The 17,623-nt window shown below is 38.0% G+C and overlaps 4 protein-coding genes across 6 annotated transcripts; all 4 read left to right on the top strand.

The window, feature by feature from the left end:
• The first annotated feature begins 77 nt into the window (after positions 1-77).
• On the top strand, positions 78-2,258 carry LOC17894134 (NADH dehydrogenase [ubiquinone] iron-sulfur protein 8-A, mitochondrial). Its single transcript, XM_006301068.2, has 8 exons — positions 78-190; positions 630-708; positions 831-884; positions 994-1,085; positions 1,165-1,278; positions 1,620-1,687; positions 1,767-1,878; positions 1,957-2,258. The coding sequence occupies exons 1-8, from the start codon at positions 137-139 to the stop codon at positions 2,050-2,052; spliced, it is 669 nt and encodes a 222-aa protein (XP_006301130.1). The 5' UTR covers positions 78-136; the 3' UTR covers positions 2,053-2,258.
• A 245-nt stretch (positions 2,259-2,503) lies between these two features.
• Positions 2,504-10,855, top strand: LOC17895828 (histone acetyltransferase HAC1). Of its 3 annotated transcripts, none has more exons than XM_023787266.1 (18): positions 2,504-2,821; positions 3,079-3,397; positions 3,630-3,744; positions 3,854-4,103; positions 4,203-4,685; positions 4,807-4,949; positions 5,065-6,663; positions 6,881-7,177; positions 7,282-7,560; positions 7,719-7,847; positions 7,981-8,181; positions 8,270-8,412; positions 8,499-8,811; positions 8,897-9,036; positions 9,189-9,267; positions 9,350-9,742; positions 9,853-10,070; positions 10,180-10,855. In XM_023787266.1, exons 2-18 carry the CDS (start codon positions 3,207-3,209, stop codon positions 10,292-10,294), a joined length of 5,088 nt encoding a protein of 1,695 aa, XP_023643034.1. In that variant the 5' UTR covers positions 2,504-2,821; positions 3,079-3,206; the 3' UTR covers positions 10,295-10,855. The 3 variants fall into 3 exon arrangements, with proteins under 3 accessions (XP_023643034.1, XP_006301292.1, XP_023643033.1); XM_006301230.2 differs by having other exon boundaries at positions 3,854-4,115; XM_023787265.1 differs by having other exon boundaries at positions 3,076-3,397; positions 3,854-4,115.
• A 245-nt stretch (positions 10,856-11,100) lies between these two features.
• LOC17895301 lies at positions 11,101-12,068 on the top strand. The gene is made up of 3 exons (XM_006302885.2): positions 11,101-11,587; positions 11,672-11,716; positions 11,818-12,068. The coding sequence occupies exons 1-3, from the start codon at positions 11,220-11,222 to the stop codon at positions 11,873-11,875; spliced, it is 471 nt and encodes a 156-aa protein (XP_006302947.1). The 5' UTR covers positions 11,101-11,219; the 3' UTR covers positions 11,876-12,068.
• Positions 12,069-15,832: 3,764 nt separating this feature from the next.
• LOC17894642 (shikimate O-hydroxycinnamoyltransferase) lies at positions 15,833-17,603 on the top strand. Its single transcript, XM_006301658.2, has 2 exons — positions 15,833-16,389; positions 16,482-17,603. Exons 1-2 carry the CDS (start codon positions 15,970-15,972, stop codon positions 17,430-17,432), a joined length of 1,371 nt encoding a protein of 456 aa, XP_006301720.1. The 5' UTR covers positions 15,833-15,969; the 3' UTR covers positions 17,433-17,603.
• The last annotated feature ends 20 nt before the right edge of the window (positions 17,604-17,623 follow it).

The raw sequence follows: 17,623 nt of genomic DNA, 5'->3' as shown, positions 1-17,623 counted from the left end.
CAATAACTATTGTACCAGGGACAAAAATGTAATTAAATTCAGGACCAAAATTGGGATTTTAGGGCTCTTATTGATTTCATAATTTGGTCGTGAAATCGCAGTGAAGAAGGAAGGAAGGACCGTGGGTGCTCCATCAATGGCGTCGATGCTGGCTCGCAGGTCACTGAGTACTCTCCGTACTCGACATCTTGTATGAATCTCGTTTGCTCTTTTGCATTTCTCTGATCTCGGTCGTTTTATTTGGAGCTGTTTAGAGATGCCTAGAAATGTCTCCTGGAGTTTCTGGAATCATAGAAGAATCTATTTACTCTGATCTGTCTTTTGCTTTGTGTTAATAAGATTCGTGATCGAAATTGTAATTCCTAGATTGTAGAGTGCGAACAGAATTTTGAGGGAGCAAATAAAATATTATCCGCCTGAACGATTGCTGAATCATGTAGGCTAATTTAATCTTGAGGGATTCGTTTCTCTTATGGGTTACCATTGTCATGCCAGTCTCGATAATCTTTTTTTTTTTCCTGTGATTGAGAGCGTTTTTGCAAGTTAATATATTTCCCTTGTGATAAAATATTAAATCGTTTCATCAGCTTCCTATGGATACCTCTCTTATTACTTCTCTTCATCGATAGGTTTTTTCCGGGAAAGCTTTGCAGGGCTCTCATCTTTCTGGATTGCAGTCTCGTTGTATTTCCTACGGTAGTAACAAAGGTATAGTTTCTGCTCTTGTTTGAGGTTTTTTTGGTGATCCAGGTTGAAACTACCCCTTTTCAACTTGTATTACCATGTCTCGGATTCGTTTATGACTTATGGTTTGCCTATTTTATATTCAGATGATGAAGAAGCGGAGCAACTTTCTAAGGAAATCTCCAAGGACTGGAATACTGGTAAGCCAGTTGATCTAGACACTCTCTTTTTTTTATCTCTCATACTTTTCTTTGCCTTTCCATTTCTTACCTGAGTATTAGGGATTCCTGATATTTTGCAACTTTTTAGTCTTTGAACGGAGCATAAATACCCTGTTTCTCACTGAAATGGTCCGCGGTTTGTCGCTGACCCTCAAGTACTTCTTTGATCCTAAAGTTACTGTGAGTGACGTCTTTCCCATTCTTCACAACATAGATTGTAATGAATCTGTTTGATTCTGAAGCCCTGTCTTGTATGCAGATCAATTATCCATTTGAGAAGGGTCCACTGAGCCCTCGCTTCCGTGGTGAACATGCTCTTCGAAGATATCCTACTGGGGAAGAACGTTGCATTGCCTGCAAACTTTGTGAAGCTGTGAGTTTTGAGAGTTATACTAAGCCTTAATTTAATTAACGATTCTATTTGTTTCTAAAGCTAGGCATCTCCGGATAATGGGTATGCCTGCATCTATCAAATAAGGTTGTTAACCCATTATGCTGTGTTATTCTGATATGGGCCGTAGCTCAGTATTACAGGTTGATGCCTAAGAAATTTATCCTAGTAACTAGGAAAATTATTTGAGTATGAGTAAGATTTACTATTGAGTCGCTAGAATTCTGATGAAATGCTCATATCCGCCAACAAGGATCTGTTTAATGTATAAAAATTTACCTCGGATTGTGATTTTTGTGAGGGATACTTGTCTATTTCATCAGGTATGTCCAGCACAAGCGATTACAATAGAGGCCGAGGAGAGGGAGGATGGTAGCCGCAGAACCACAAGGTCATCATCCTGTTAGTTCTCAGTTATCAACCATATGCTTTCTTTTTTTACGCTTTTGTGATGATTTGGTGCTGTACAGGTACGATATCGACATGACAAAATGCATCTACTGTGGTTTCTGCCAAGAAGCTTGCCCTGTTGATGCTATTGTCGAAGGACCTAACTTTGAATTTGCAACCGAGACACATGAGGTCTGATTATCACATTTTCTAGACCTAAAAATCTTGTGGCATTCATAATCTGAACTTCTGTTACGTTCCCTTCCATAGGAACTTCTCTATGACAAAGAGAAACTTCTGGAGAATGGAGATCGATGGGAGACTGAGATTGCTGAGAATCTGAGGTCTGAGAGTCTCTACCGATGAACCATTCTACAAGTCTTTGCTTCAAGTTTATTTCCCCGGGAGAACATTTTCGTTGCTTCAGTTAGAAATAAAGCTGAGATCATATCTGTGTGAAAACTCTTATGTAATTCAGCTTTTGTTCCGTGTAATTGAATTGTTTGTACTTTGTACCGACCGATGACTTTGTTTCGACATGAGTTCCGGTTAAGGGTTTGGTTTTTTTTCTCTGGTTTGGAAGAAGAGAGCATTTATTGGTCAAAACACTGAAAGCTGATAACATACAAGGGTAAAGCTGTAAATTAAGAAATATTTGATCGGACGGACAGGATGATCTTCTTGTCTTTTGGTTTTCATAAGCGTAGTTTATCCTAAATTGTCCGATCTAAACATATTGGTGCTCGAATTTTTCATTTTTTTGCCTTTTGGTTGCGCCAATTATCGTATTCAGACAGCAAAATTAATATTTTAATGTGATTTTTTTTTGGGTTACTATTTTAGAAAAACAACGAACCCTTAGAAAGGAAAGAAAAAAAAAAAAATCAAAATCCCCAAATCGAGCGAGTCCAAAAGAAAAATCCCCAATTCGACGAACCTCTAAGCCCAGAAAAAATCCCCCGATTTGGGAAAACCTGAATTGATTCGCTTTTAATTATTCATCTTCCTTTCTGGGATTTGTCTACCATCCTAAATTTCTAACCTTGCCTTGGTTTGAGTTCACACGTGCCGCATCGGCTGTTCACCGACTTTGTTTCATTGCGCACACTCGATCATCGTAAATCACTAGCAACCGGTTGGTCTCCGTGAATTTCTCTCTGGGTTCTGCTCTTTCTTGAGAAATTTTGCACCTTTGGGTCTCAATTCAAAGGGTGGGGGTGAAATTTTAGGGTTTTTTTTCACTTTTTGATATTTCTTCGATTACCTTGGCCACTTGGGGTTTAATTGCTTATGTTTACCTTATTCCCTAGTTTATCTCAGTTTGTTGATACTGTCCCAACTGGATTGGATCAATCAATTTCAGTTCTCTGAGTAAACCAAGTTGTTTAGCAGGACATTCAACAGTGCTAATCAGGAGATGAAATTTGGAGACTTCTGGAGGAGGGGAAAGTTATGCAGTGCTTGTTACTGTTAGTTACGAGAAGAACTAGGACAAGGCGACGAAGACTCAAGATATAACCATGAATGTTCAGGCACACATGTCTGGGCAAGTTCCAAACCAAGGAACCATGTCGCAGCAGAATGGGAACCCTCAGATGCAGAATTTAGTTGGTGGTGGTGCAGCTCCTCCTCCTGCTGGTTTAGGACCTTCACGTGTTTCTCCCGTTGACAGTGACATCTTGAAACTTCGACAGGCCATGCGAATCAGGATGTAAGTTTTTTTTTTTAATTTTCTCAAGCTATTTACTTTTGGTGTATTCCAATTTGACAGTCTATGCGCTTTACTCTTGTTATATCGCATGTTTGTTAGGTGTGTCTTCATTTGAAAAAGTTTCTTTTTTTTCTTTTGGCTCGTTGTTGACTATATTTTTTAAAAAAATCGGATTGAATCTTTCCTTGTTTATCACTAATCGAATTTGTGTACGTCTATTCTTCCTCTTCAGTTTCAACATCTTACAGCAAAAACAACCATCTCCAGCTGATGATGCATCAAAGGCAAAATATATGGACGTTGCTAGACGTTTAGAGGAGGGGTTGTTTAAAGTTGCTAACACAAAGGTATTTAATTGGCATCTAAATGTTGTCACTTGATCCAGCATGTTGGCTAATTTCCTAACTTATTATTATTTTTTTTTTTAACGTGTGACATTTTCCATTTGTATTGCAGGAAGATTACATGAACCAGTCAACCCTCGAGCCTCGACTGGCAAGTCTAATCAAAGGCAGACAGTTAAATAACTACAATCAGCGACATTCTAATTCATCTTCGGTTGGAACAATGATACCCACTCCAGGGTTACAGCACAGTGGGGGGAATCCAAATTTGATGATTACATCCTCTGTTGATGCCAGCATGGCTGGAAGTAGTAACATCTCAACTACTGCTATGAACACTGGAAACCTGCTAAATTCTGGTGGTATGCTCGGAGGTTATTTCTTTACAACTTATATATAAGATATGGCCACAATATTTATTACTCATATTTCCTCTGAACACCTTGACTTCGTCTTTGCAGGTAATCTGTCTAATGGATACCAGCATTCGTCGAGTAACTTTGGTCTTGGTTCTGGAGGGAACATGTCATCTATGAGCTCTCAAAGAAATACTGGCCAAATGATGCCTACCCCTGGATTTGTCACTAATAACAATATCAATAACGGCCAGTCTTATCTGAGTGTTGAAGCTTCTAACAATAGTGGTGGATTTTCTGCTGCGCCCATGATGGTACCTCAGCATCAGCATCAGCAGCAGCAACAGCAACAGCAACTGAGGCAGGATATTGGTGGCCAAAATAGTCGTATGCTACAGAACCATGGAAGTCAAATGGGTGTTAGCCTTAGACCTGGAATGCAACAAAAAATGTCTAATGTGTCTAACAGCTCCATAAATGGTGGTGTTGGGATGAATGCAAAAAGCATAGATTCAGGTACATCGTTCACCAATTCCACCAGAAGTTCACAGCAGACGTATGATAACCTTCAGCGTTCAGGGATGCAGGGTAAATTCTTTATTTCCCATCCTTTTTCTACTTTTCTTGTTTCATATGCATTGTAACCTCTTGTGATTACGCCTGTCCATCAGAATATTTAACTATTTTTTTGGTTATTTTACCTTTTCAGGTGAAGGATTTGGCACAAACAATTCTGACCCTTTTGGATCGGGAAATTTGTATGGTGCCGTGACATCTGTTGGGATGATGACTAATTCTCAGAATGCCAATACAGCAAGTTTTCAGTCTGTTTCTAGAACTAGCTCTTCTTTGGTAAGCAATCAATGACCGTTACTTTGCCTATAACAAGGTGCACCAGTAAAATATCAATCTATTTGTCAATCTAGAATACGGATTTGTAATCTTTCTCGTACATTTTTTTTTGCAGACACATCAACAGCAGCAGTTTCAGCAACAGCCTAATCGGTTTCAGCAACAACCTAATCAATTTCACCAACAGCAGCAACAGTTTCTTCATCAACGGCAATTAAAGCAGCAGAGCCAGCAGCAGCAGAGATTTATAAGTCATGATGCATTTTTGCAAAATCGTGTGGCTTCTGACTTGGTTACACATGTCAAACATGAACCTGGAATTGAGAACCCTAGTGAGTCTATCCACTCCCAGACTCCTGAGCAATTCCAGCTTTCTCAGTTTCAGAATCAATATCAGAACAATGCAGAAGACCGTCATGCCGGTTCTCAGATTCTCCCTGTCACAACTCAGAGTGATATGTGCACATCAGTTCCTCAAAATAGCCAACAGATACAGCAGATGTTACACCCGCAGAGTATGGCTTCTGAATCTATTAACGGTTTTAGCAACCTCCCTGTTGGAGTGAAATCAGAATCTGGGCTGCGTGGTCACTGGCAATCTCAATCACAGGAGCATACCCAAATATCTAATAGTATGTCAAACGAACGGCACATTCAGGAGGACTTTCGTCAAAGAATGTCAGGAACGGATGAAGCTCAGCCCAATAATATGTCTGGGGGATCAATTATAGATCCAAATCATATTTCCACTACATCAGAATCCCCTAATCCCCAAAATCCTGCTGCTACCACGTGTAGATATGGAAACGGAAACCAAGATCCAAGATTCAGAAATCAACAGAAATGGCTACTGTTTCTACGCCATGCTCGCAACTGCAAAGCGCCTGAAGGGAAGTGTCCTGACCGGAATTGTGTTACGGTTCAGAAGCTCTGGAAACATATGGATAGTTGTGCTGCAACTCAATGTTCATATCCTCGTTGCCGCCCAACAAAGACATTGATTAACCACCATCGAAATTGTAAGGAATCTAACTGTCCCGTCTGTATTCCTGTGAAAGCCTACCTACAGCAGCAGGCAAATGCACGGTCCCTTGCCCGTTTAAAAAATGAAACCGATGCAGCCAGGCCAGTGAATGGAGGTGGAGTGTCAAATGATGCAGTACAGACCTCTGCTGGAGCAATATCCTGTGCTTCGCCTGGTACTGATATTTCAGATCATCTGCAACCTTCATTAAAACGGTTGAAGGTGGAGCAGTCTTCTCAACCTGTGGAAATTGAGACAGAAAGTTGTAAGAGCTCAGTTGTTTCCATATCAGAAGCCCAGTCATCTCATTATGTTGAAAGAAAAGATCATAAGCACAGTGATGTACGTGCACCTTCGAAGTATTTCGAAGTGAAAGCTGAGGTTTCTGAAGTTTCTGTCCAGACACGAACCGGTTTCAAAGATACGAAAATTGGAATTGCTGAAAAAATTCCCAAGCAAAGGCCTGTCAGTGAATCTGTTAAACAAGATTTGTCTGATGCCTCACCTCGGCAAGAGAATAGCAAAATCGAGAAAGAACCTGAGCTGCTTAAGAAAGAAAATCTGCCAGAGCCTACTGAACATACATCAAAATCTGGAAAACCAGAGATAAAGGGTGTTTCATTAACTGAATTGTTCACTCCTGAACAAGTGAGAGAACATATTCGTGGTCTCCGTCAGTGGGTTGGCCAGGTTTGTGATTTCTTAACTTAAGATGTTTAAACAATAACACGACTAACTGGTAGCAATCTCTTTATATGTGGCTTCTTTGATTAGTTTACCCTTCTTATAAGTACTAGATGATTCATGTGCAGTTTGAGGCTTAATTGAGCCATTCCGTTAAACAGCTTGCAAATAATTTTTGAATATTCATATATTAATGAATCTGTTGTCTATCATGTGCTTGCAGAGTAAAGCGAAAGCAGAAAAAAATCAGGCAATGGAGCATTCAATGAGTGAGAATTCCTGCCAACTATGTGCAGTGGAAAAGCTTACCTTTGAGCCCCCACCTATCTATTGTACCCCGTGTGGTGCCCGCATCAAGAGAAATGCTATGTATTACACCGTAGGAGCTGGTGACACTCGTCATTACTTTTGTATCCCATGTTATAACGAATCCCGTGGGGACACTATACTCGCTGAAGGGACGCCTATACCTAAGGCACGACTCGAGAAAAAGAAAAATGATGAAGAGACTGAAGAATGGGTAAAAGACTCTTCCTCTCTGTAGGCTTGTTTAGTGTTTGTCTTCCATTTTTATATGGATTTCAAATTCATGCTGTTTTCTGTTTGTATCTATGATTTTTGCAGTGGGTCCAATGTGATAAATGTGAGGCATGGCAACATCAGATATGTGCTTTATTTAATGGGCGTAGGAATGACGGAGGGCAGGCTGAGTATACCTGTCCATATTGCTTTATAGCAGAAGTGGAGCAAAGTAAGAGGAAGCCTTTACCTCAGAGTGCTGTTCTTGGAGCTAAAGACCTTCCACGAACAATTCTCAGTGACCATATAGAGCAGCGGTTGTTTAAGAGGCTGAAGCAGGAAAGAACTGACAGAGCCAGGGCTCAAGGAAAAAGTTTTGATGAGGTAAATCTAGTGGTGGAGTTTGTTAAGGTTTTATGTCTTTCATGTATTTCGCATCTGTCTTATTTATTTTTTACCTTTTCTATTTGTATGCTTTACTGCTTTGTTGGAAACAGTAGATTGAAGCTGACATTGTTTTTTCTTTGACTTGATACTGACAGATTCCTACTGCGGAGTCCCTTGTGATTAGAGTTGTTTCATCTGTTGACAAGAAGCTGGAAGTCAAACCTCGATTTCTTGAAATTTTTCGGGAGGATAATTACCCAACAGAATTTGCGTACAAGTCTAAAGTAAGAATTTGCGTAAAAGTCCAACAGGATAATTACCATTTGTAGTTGTGTTTTCTGCATATATGTGTTATTTTTCGGAGTTCAGTCTCTTAAGGAAATCCTTCTCACTCTCCACGTCTTTTTATTTTCCCAGGTAGTTCTGTTGTTCCAAAAGATTGAAGGTGTAGAAGTATGCTTATTTGGGATGTACGTCCAAGAATTTGGTTCTGAATGCGCATTTCCTAATCAACGCCGAGTTTATCTCTCGTATTTGGATTCTGTCAAGTACTTCAGACCTGAGGTTAGATCTTATAACGGAGAGGCTCTGCGTACTTTTGTTTACCACGAAATTCTGGTAAGTCCTAGTCCTCTCAAACATTGCTGTATTTTATTTTGAAAACTATATGGAAGATCTAACGAAATATAATTTAATCTGTTGTTAGATCGGTTACTTAGAATACTGCAAGTTGCGTGGTTTCACGAGCTGCTACATATGGGCTTGTCCACCGCTGAAAGGCGAAGACTATATCTTATATTGTCATCCAGAAATTCAGAAGACGCCAAAATCTGATAAACTACGAGAGTGGTGAGTTCAGTTACTTTTTTGGGATGAACTTTGTATGTTTCCATATGATATTTACATCACCCAACTGCTCATCTTGTTATTCGCAGGTACTTAGCAATGTTGAGAAAAGCTTCAAAAGAGGGCATTGTTGCAGAAACTATAAATCTGTATGACCATTTTTTTATGCAAACTGGTGAATGTAGAGCTAAGGTTACAGCAGCCAGGCTCCCGTATTTCGATGGTGACTACTGGCCAGGTGCAGCGGAGGATCTTATATACCAAATGAGTCAAGAAGAAGATGGCAGAAAGGGAAATAAGAAAGGAATGCTCAAGAAAACCATTACCAAAAGGGCGCTAAAAGCTTCTGGGCAGACTGATCTATCTGGGAATGCGTCCAAGGACCTGCTGCTAATGCATAAAGTAATATTTTCTTTCTATGCATAAGTTACCTTGTATTGTTTTTTTTCATTAGTTTTCTTGTTGATGATATTTACCTTTTTTCCAGCTCGGTGAGACAATTCACCCAATGAAGGAGGACTTTATCATGGTTCACTTGCAGCCATCTTGCACACATTGCTGTATACTGATGGTATCTGGAAATCGTTGGGTCTGCAGCCAATGCAAACACTTCCAGATTTGTGATAAGTAATTATTCGTCCTGTGTATTCTTATAATCCTTTCTTTGTTGCACTGCAAATAATATTGTATAGATCCCACCTATACTTTTTTTGGATGGGCTATGTGTCCTTTTCATTGATTAAGTTCTCTGCAATCTAAAATGTTATTCCGCTTCTCAGGTGTTATGAGGCTGAGCAGAGACGTGAAGACAGGGAAAGGCATCCTGTTAATTTTAAGGATAAGCATGCGTTGTATCCTGTGAGTTGCATTTGCTTGTAGATATTTTCCCTTAGCTTTGTCTGTTATCAGATTTATGAATGTTTGTCTATTGATTTTGCAGGTCGAAATTACGGAGATTCCTTCAGATACGAGGGACAAAGATGAGATACTCGAAAGCGAGTTTTTCGACACTAGGCAAGCTTTTCTGAGTCTTTGTCAAGGGAACCATTATCAGTATGACACATTGAGGCGGGCAAAGCATTCGTCGATGATGGTTCTTTACCATCTACATAACCCAACCGCTCCTGCCTTTGTCACGACCTGCAATGCGTGTCATCTTGACATTGAAACTGGTCAAGGCTGGCGCTGCGAAGTATGTCCAGACTACGATGTGTGCAATTCCTGTTACAGTAGAGATGGTGGAGTTAATCACCCTCACAAGTTGACTAATCATCCATCTTTAGCTGATCAAAATGCTCAAAACAAAGAAGCGAGGCAATTGCGAGTCTTGCAGGTATATTATTCTTCTGGCCCTTTTTAATGCTTGTGGTGCTTCTCTCTTGGTCCTGAATTTTCTCTGTAAAAAGTAACATTCTCTTTTTTTCTATCCTTTTGGATTTGCAGCTTAGGAAAATGCTCGATCTTCTGGTACATGCATCACAATGTCGTTCGCCACATTGTCAATATCCTAATTGCCGGAAAGTGAAGGGGCTATTTCGACATGGTATACAGTGCAAAGTACGTGCGTCGGGAGGTTGTGTTCTGTGCAAGAAAATGTGGTATCTACTGCAACTCCACGCTCGGGCCTGCAAGGAATCCGAGTGCCATGTACCTCGTTGCAGGTAAACAAATGTTATGATGGTTCATGAAATGACATCAGCCTTTCATTTGAGACTTTCTAGTCCATGTGATTTTTGTGTTAATGCTCATTGTGAATATCTTTCTGTTCAGGGACCTGAAGGAGCATCTGAGAAGATTACAGCAGCAATCAGATTCACGGCGTAGAGCAGCTGTAATGGAAATGATGAGACAAAGAGCTGCAGAAGTTGCTGGGGGCTCAGGTTAATCAAAAGTTGTACATTTAGAAAGACCATAATCAAAGTAGCAAAAAACCTTCACCCTTTTCCCTTAAAGGTAACAACAAGAAAGATATAGAGCCAAAAAAATCTTCATACGCCTTTTTGGAAGAAGAAGAAGAAAAGCCAGTTAGAGAGAGAGAAACTGATTGTGAAATTAGCTTAGATATGGTGTTTAACAGTCACCTGTCAGGGATTAACACGTGAGCTTAAAACGAAGAATGCGTCTTTCAGAAGATCTATCAGAAGAGGCAGGAGGAGGGAAGAAGAAGAGGAAAGCCAGTCTTCTTCAGGTTTGATGTGGTTTGGTTGGGTGATCTTCTGATTCTATACATACACACGCACACACTCACTTTTTTTTTTGGTAATTTATTGTATTTTTGTAAAATTGCCATTTCTGATTTTGGGAATGGCAAGAGTGTAACATATACAGTACGTTTAACGTGTTTATTTTTGTAAGCAAAGGGAGATAAAAAAAAAAGAGAGAGAGAGAGAGAGTCTTGTCCTTTGAATCTCTTCCACTCTTTTCTTTTTTTTTTTTGGGTTATTTATTTTGATGAAGTTGTTGTATTCACACGTATTTTTTTAATCATAATAATTTAGATATTTCATTAATTTTCTATAATTGGAGTGAAGTGTTTGTGACTTTACTGTCTCGAGAAAATAAAAATGTGATTAGAGACGAATCTCAAAGCCACGTAAGCTTAAGATTCAGGCTAAGTTTGAGAGAAGTGTATATAAAACTAAAAAGCCACCAGATAGTGACACGTGTGTAAAGAAGATAGAGTCTTGAACAAGAACCGCTCACTGGGATTAATGTTCTTGTCTAGAGGAGGAAGTAAGAGATTCTGAGGATGATGAGAAAACTGCAAGAAGCTAAAAAAAAGTATAAAAAAGAAATCGATAAAAAGAGTAATGATCATAAACTGTCCGTTTCCTTCTCTCTATCGGACGAATTGCTTGACCAGTAAAGGTAGAACAACTCAGTGTCAGAGCCGCTTGGTCACTAGATCGGCGGCGGTTCTTCGTATATCCACGGCGGCGATCGGTGCCATAGCTGCGGCGGTTGTGATAGCATCCGTGTCTGTAGCTTCAGCAGAGCTTCCTCCGCCGCCGCAAGACGGGGAAACGCTGTCCAACGTGCCGCAAACGCTATCAGGGGAAGACTGCAAGAAACAGAGGATTCAACGGCCCAAATCCAAAAACGCAGAGAAATGTACCGTCAAATGCGTCAACACTTGTATTCGCAGCGGAGACGGCGAAGGACCCATCAATATCAGAAGGTCTCTCTCTCTCTCTCTCTCTCTCTCTCTCTGATCATATTCTTTCATCACTCACTGATGTTTTCTATATCTTCAAATTGAAAGGCCATTAGTGGTATTCAAGCAAGGATTTCGTAGCCGTAATTACTGGTACATATAGCTTCTTTCTTTTTTCTTATAGAGATATAAACAGATTGTGTTGCTTTGGCATGGATCTTAACAGAAGATGAGTTGCTGATTCTTGTTTGTAGCTTAGTGGAATGTTCGGATATTTGCAATTTGATCGGAGATGGTGACTATGGACCCTGAAACAGAGATATAATAGAACCAACAACAATGATGCACAAGGAAGAAACAAGAGGAGGATGAAACTCATCATATATAATATATATATCTTCAGATTTTGATTAGTTGATTTAAACACGCTAAATAATATCAATTTATACGATCCATTTGCAGTCTCTGATAAATAACACAGAGTTTGAGAGACTTCTCTCGCGAATCATCGATACATGGGAAGAGAGAACGTGTCTTGTTTCTTCGTTATGACATGGCAATGGATAATGAAGTTAAGACCCAGTGGGTACTAAATCAAGACCCAGTGGGTAGTAAATTAAGCCCCAAAATGGGTAGTAAATCAAGGCCCCATAGGTAGTTAATTAAGGCCCCATGGATAATAAATGAAGGCCCAGTGGATAGTAAATTAAGCCCGAATGAGTAGTAATATGGCGTAATGGGCTCACAACGTTTTTTGGTTTTTAACCCATTAAAATATTTTATTAATTAGCTGAACTGTTATCACAATGAAGACCTATGCACCAAATCGACAGGGGTACAATTATGATAAAACACAAAAATATCTCTGGGGATTGACAATTTTTGGCTTACAACTTTTTTTTTTTTTTTTTTTTTGTTTGGTGAAACCTAAAACTATAATGGGTTTACAACTTATCGTAGACATTCTTCTCCGTAGAATATTCATTTTCTTTTGTCAGCATCCATATCTTATCTACTTAAATGAATCAATGCACCAATAACTTCTCTGTATGTTCATATTCAGAATCAAGAAAAAAAATAAAAAAACGTTTTGCGCAAAAAACTTCTAGTAGTCTGCAACGTAATAGGCTATTTGCCTTTTAAAAAAAAAATATATATACAGTATATAATAATAATCCATGGTTCAACCAATTTGACCAACTGATCCAAAAATGTGAAAATGATAAATATAAATATATGATGGTTTCCGGTAGAGCTAATATTAAAGACTTTGAATTTGCAATTTGTATGTTTAAGTTTCACTCCACTAATGATGATTTTGTTTGATTTTGGGTTCACTTTGATATTACCACTAGGCATGGTGGTGGTGCTACCAAAAAAAAAAAAAACAGATATATATATATATATAACTACGTTGAATGATATTTTGAACATGCATGTCATCGTTTGCGTTACTAAAGAGATACACATTTGTGTAATTTTTTTTATTTTAAATTTGTGTGGTGGTTTCTTAATTCTTACCAGAAACGGTAAAAAAGAATGCGGAGGGAGTTACGTTGGATGTGACTTATTAGTTAACTCTGATGAATAGAGCTTATTGGTTGAGGAATCGATATGTCACGTATCCATTATCCCATTGGGGGCAGAGAATCATCGATTTCCAATTAAAGTAGCATTTCGTTTTTCTTAAAAAATAAAATGAATATACCAATCGAATTAGCAAGGAGATGATTCTTGGTCTTCTGTCTATATTATACTTATCAGATTCTATATGACGTGTTTAGTTTTTTTTTTTTTTTTTTTTTCTTAAGTATCGATCGGACAGTGACTTTCCGGTGACCTCACGATCCAAAACTCAGTTTATTTAAGATTTTAATGTATAGAAAAGCCATTAAAATAATGAAGCAGCAGAACCACCACACGTTGAGCTCACGTTCGAATTACTTAATTAGCGTATCATGATATCAAAGGGTTTTCTAATGTCAATCAATTAGCATTTTCAGAAGAAGAAAAAAATAATATAAACACGTCTATATATCGAGCTTCTACTTTCCTGTGATATTGAATCTTTTGTTGCCACTTGCCATACTTGCAACCAATCAACTCTCGAGGCTGTTTCGTTTATATGATTTTAATTAATGGGGGACAATGCATAGTTTATATAAGCATCTTGTTATTGTCTAATGTTATACTATCATATTTCCTTGTATTTTTTGTTACTGTATCTACAAAGAAATGGTCATCGTTTGTTTACTCATACATTATTAAAAACCGAAAAAAAAAAGGGGTCATCGTCTAGAAATAATAGACCAAGTTAAATTATTCACTAACACATAACCTTATCCTTTGTTGACATACATTGATACACACAAACTCTATGGCAGACGACTTATGGCCAAATTGACATTACAATATACAGATTTACGATAGACAGTGCAACCACCATAGAAGCAGTCATTACGTCCTACCATGGAAAGATGTATATACCTTTTATATGTTCGATATCTTTATCTGCGTAAGATTGTAGTATGTGTTTTTATCCCTCAGGGCTCATATCAGTGATCAAAGTCTACCACATCATATTTCTAGTTACCAGAGATGAACTTTGTATAAATCTATATAAAAACCAAATTCTTGATTTAACTTATAGCCACCTTTATGTAATATGTGGATTCACTAATATACTAAATCGCCAATATACGTATAGTGTCGTATGATCTAGCAATGGTATGATATTCTTATCCGATATATATGGTATACATTGTGATGACTGATGAGTTAAAAAAAAAAAAAAAAAGTTTAATTAATGGGACTATAAGCATTGTGACAGTGTGTGAGAAAACCAAAAATAACCTTTTTAAAATAAATGGGATTATAAGAAGTACTGTATGGTCGTCCAACCTTAATTCTTCTATATTGTGCTAACCACATTTAAAATTATATTATTAGGACTAACTTCATTTAGTTTATTTTTCGAAATAGAAATTTGACCTGTTTAACTTCTATAGTAAATATGGGTTGTTAATCAATTTATAACAAAAAGGGTTAATTTACTAATTTCATTTAATTTGTACGTAGGTCCAATATAATTGGTTCGTTCATGTATTATAAATATGTTCTGATAGATTTTGGAGGAAACATTAGAAGTAAAATATTTTCTCTCAAATTTTTAGCCTTTAGGCTAATTTACATAAATTTTCAAATTTAATTAACAAGTTATTTAAGTATATATGATCATGGTAAAACTACCTATCTAACAATAAAAATATATACACAAATAGTAGTTTTTTTATTTAACTCCATGTCGTATTTCTGATATCTCCTAACATGTTCGATCGATTATATTGGTATTCGAGAACCATTGTCTTATAGTCGGGTTTTGTAACATAGTAGTTAATAATGCTATATGTGGTCACTAAGGTTTTAAATTCTACTATATTAGTTGAGAAGTACGCAATAAAAATAACTTTATAAATAGTAAAAAATTATATTAAATTGTTATTGGAAAAAGTTTAAAAATGGAAAAAATTGAAGGTAATAAAAATAATTAAACAAATAATCAAAAAATTAAATACATAAAATCACAAGAAAAACTATAAATTATAAATAAATTGCAAAATAATCAAACAAAAATACGGGTTACATAAATATTTAATTAAATAATAACAAAATAAATTATTACAAATTTATATCAAATACAGAGTTCAACCCAAAGTTTACCGTGGTTTAAGTTCGATAGTATATATATTCTTTTTAGTCATTTCTCTTTAAAAAAATTGTTACATTTTATGTGTTGTTTTCAACTTTTTATGTAAATATTAAAAATATTTTATAATTTTTTGATCGATCATATTATACATCATATTTTTTTATTGATTAAATTCATAATATTTACTAATATTTTATAAAAATTAATAATAATATGTGAGTAATAACTTGAAATATCACGTAAAAAAGATATGGGGAAGTATATTTTTTTACTTGTACATACTCAAAAACACTTTGATTGACAATATTTCGAGAAGAGAAACTGTGTTGATTGGTTTGAAAATAAAAGTCAAAAACTATTGAATGATTGAAACTTCGAACCAAAATGTCCTGGCTTTCGCGAGAATATCGTTGATTTTTATATAAAAATAGTTATACGTATAATTGAGTCGAAGGTAAACGAAACCAATAAATGAATTTCTTTGAAGTATTAATTTTTTTGTCAGAAGAAAAAAAAGATGTATTATTTGATAATGATGTTACGAAATAAAAAAAACAACAAACCAGCGAAATGTTGGAAAGTTTCACCAAAGTCACTCCTAAACTCAGTTATAAATACTCTCGTCTCTCTCAGAGCATCTCCCAACAACCTACAAGACACACTAACATTCTTCATTCTCTCCGAAAACAACTACCAAATGGGAGGAGCGGCAGAGCAAGCACGTGGCTTCCACGTGACCACCACCAGGAAGCAAGTCATCACCGCAGCTCTCCCCCTCCAGGACCACTGGCTCCCTCTCTCCAACCTCGACCTCCTCCTTCCTCCTCTCAACGTCAGCGTTTGCTTCTGCTACAAGAAACCACTTACCATTACCACCACTGTTGCTCATGATACCCTCAAGACGGCTTTGGCAGAGACTCTCGTCTCCTACTACGCCTTTTCCGGCGAGATCGTCACCAATCCCACCGGCGAGCCGGAGATTCTCTGCAACAACCGCGGTGTAGATTTCGTGGAAGCTGATGCTGACGTGGAGCTCCGAGAGCTTAACCTGTATGATCCTGATGAAAGTATTGCCAAGCTTGTTCCCATCAAGAAACATGGAGTTATAGCGATTCAGGTAACACCTTCAGCTTAAAGAGCGACGACAGTACTTCATTACAACCAACATATATCTAATTAAACTCGGTTTTTGTTTGATTGTCTGAGCAGGTTACTCAACTGAAATGCGGAAGCATAGTTGTTGGCTGCACATTTGATCATCGTGGAGCGGACGCATATTCCATGAACATGTTTCTCTTGTCGTGGGCCGAGATTTCACGATCTGATGTACCAATCTCTTGTGTACCATCGTTTCGAAGATCTCTGCTAAACCCACGACGACCATTGATCGTAGATTCAACTATAGACCAGATTTATATGCCTGTCACGTCCTTGCCCCCTCCAAAAGAAACTACCAATCCAGAAAATATCCTTGCGAGCCGTATCTACTACATTAAAGCGGATGCATTAGAAGAGCTCCAAACTCTAGCCAGCAGCTCGAAGAACGGCAACAAAAGGACAAAACTTGAATCATTTAGCGCGTTTCTATGGAAACTCGTGGCAGAACACACAGCAAAAGATCCAGTCCCGAGCAAGACCTCAAAACTCGGTATCGTCGTGGACGGAAGGAGGAGACTTATGGAGCAAGAAAACAATACTTACTTTGGAAACGTTCTCTCAGTCCCATTTGGTGGACAGAGAGTCGATGACTTGATTAACAAGCCACTGTCTTGGGTGACCGAAGAGGTTCACAGATTCTTGGAGAGATCAGTGACCAAAGAACATTTCTTAAATCTGATCGATTGGGTTGAGACTCGCCGCCCAACACCAGCGGTTTCAAGAATCTACAGCGTCGGATCCGACGATGGACCCGCGTTTGTGGTTTCTTCGGGGAGGAGTTTCCCGGTGAACAAGGTGGACTTCGGGTGGGGCTCGCCGGTTTTCGGGTCATACCATTTCCCATGGGGAGGCAGTGCCGGATACGTTATGCCGATGCCAAGCTCGTTGGACAACGGAGATTGGATGGTTTACTTGCACCTTACGAAAGGGCAGTTGAAGTTCATTGAGGAAGAGGCTTCTCATGTATTTAAACCTATTGACAACGATTATCTCAAGATTTAAAACCCCCTAACTTATTCGTGTATAATTCGTGTGTTCCAAATTCTCCGGTTTATTCTCTCTTTTATGTGATATTATGTTTGCCTTTGGGTCTTTTGTATTCTCTTAAATTAATGTATAATATACTTTAATTTGTGTCTGCCAAGATATTAATCAAGTCATATATATCTCTCTTATGTGTTGTTCGATTACTT

The sequence above is a fragment of the Capsella rubella genome, unplaced genomic scaffold, assembly GCF_000375325.1.
Source record: "Capsella rubella cultivar Monte Gargano unplaced genomic scaffold, Caprub1_0 scaffold_2, whole genome shotgun sequence".
Lineage (NCBI taxonomy): Eukaryota > Viridiplantae > Streptophyta > Magnoliopsida > Brassicales > Brassicaceae > Capsella > Capsella rubella.
The sequence above is the reverse complement of the archived record's forward strand: the minus strand, read 5'-3'. Positions and strand labels throughout refer to the sequence as shown.

Bases quoted from the DNA above. Each gene is read 5' to 3' on its own strand.
- LOC17894642 (XM_006301658.2), top strand. From the start codon at position 15,970: ATGGGAGGAGCGGCAGAGCAAGCACGTGGCTTCCACGTGACCACCACC. The intron at 16,390-16,481 runs GTAACACCTTCA...TTGTCTGAGCAG, and splicing joins ATGGAGTTATAGCGATTCAG to GTTACTCAACTGAAATGCGG.
- LOC17894134 (XM_006301068.2), top strand. From the start codon at position 137: ATGGCGTCGATGCTGGCTCGCAGGTCACTGAGTACTCTCCGTACTCGA. The intron at 709-830 runs GTATAGTTTCTG...TTTTATATTCAG, and splicing joins TTCCTACGGTAGTAACAAAG to ATGATGAAGAAGCGGAGCAA. The intron at 1,688-1,766 runs GTCATCATCCTG...GGTGCTGTACAG, and splicing joins GGTAGCCGCAGAACCACAAG to GTACGATATCGACATGACAA.
- LOC17895301 (XM_006302885.2), top strand. From the start codon at position 11,220: ATGATCATAAACTGTCCGTTTCCTTCTCTCTATCGGACGAATTGCTTG. The intron at 11,588-11,671 runs GTCTCTCTCTCT...TCAAATTGAAAG, and splicing joins GGACCCATCAATATCAGAAG to GCCATTAGTGGTATTCAAGC. The intron at 11,717-11,817 runs GTACATATAGCT...TCTTGTTTGTAG, and splicing joins TTTCGTAGCCGTAATTACTG to CTTAGTGGAATGTTCGGATA.
- LOC17895828 (XM_006301230.2), top strand. From the start codon at position 3,207: ATGAATGTTCAGGCACACATGTCTGGGCAAGTTCCAAACCAAGGAACC. The intron at 7,561-7,718 runs GTAAATCTAGTG...TGATACTGACAG, and splicing joins AAGGAAAAAGTTTTGATGAG to ATTCCTACTGCGGAGTCCCT. The intron at 9,268-9,349 runs GTGAGTTGCATT...TTGATTTTGCAG, and splicing joins ATAAGCATGCGTTGTATCCT to GTCGAAATTACGGAGATTCC.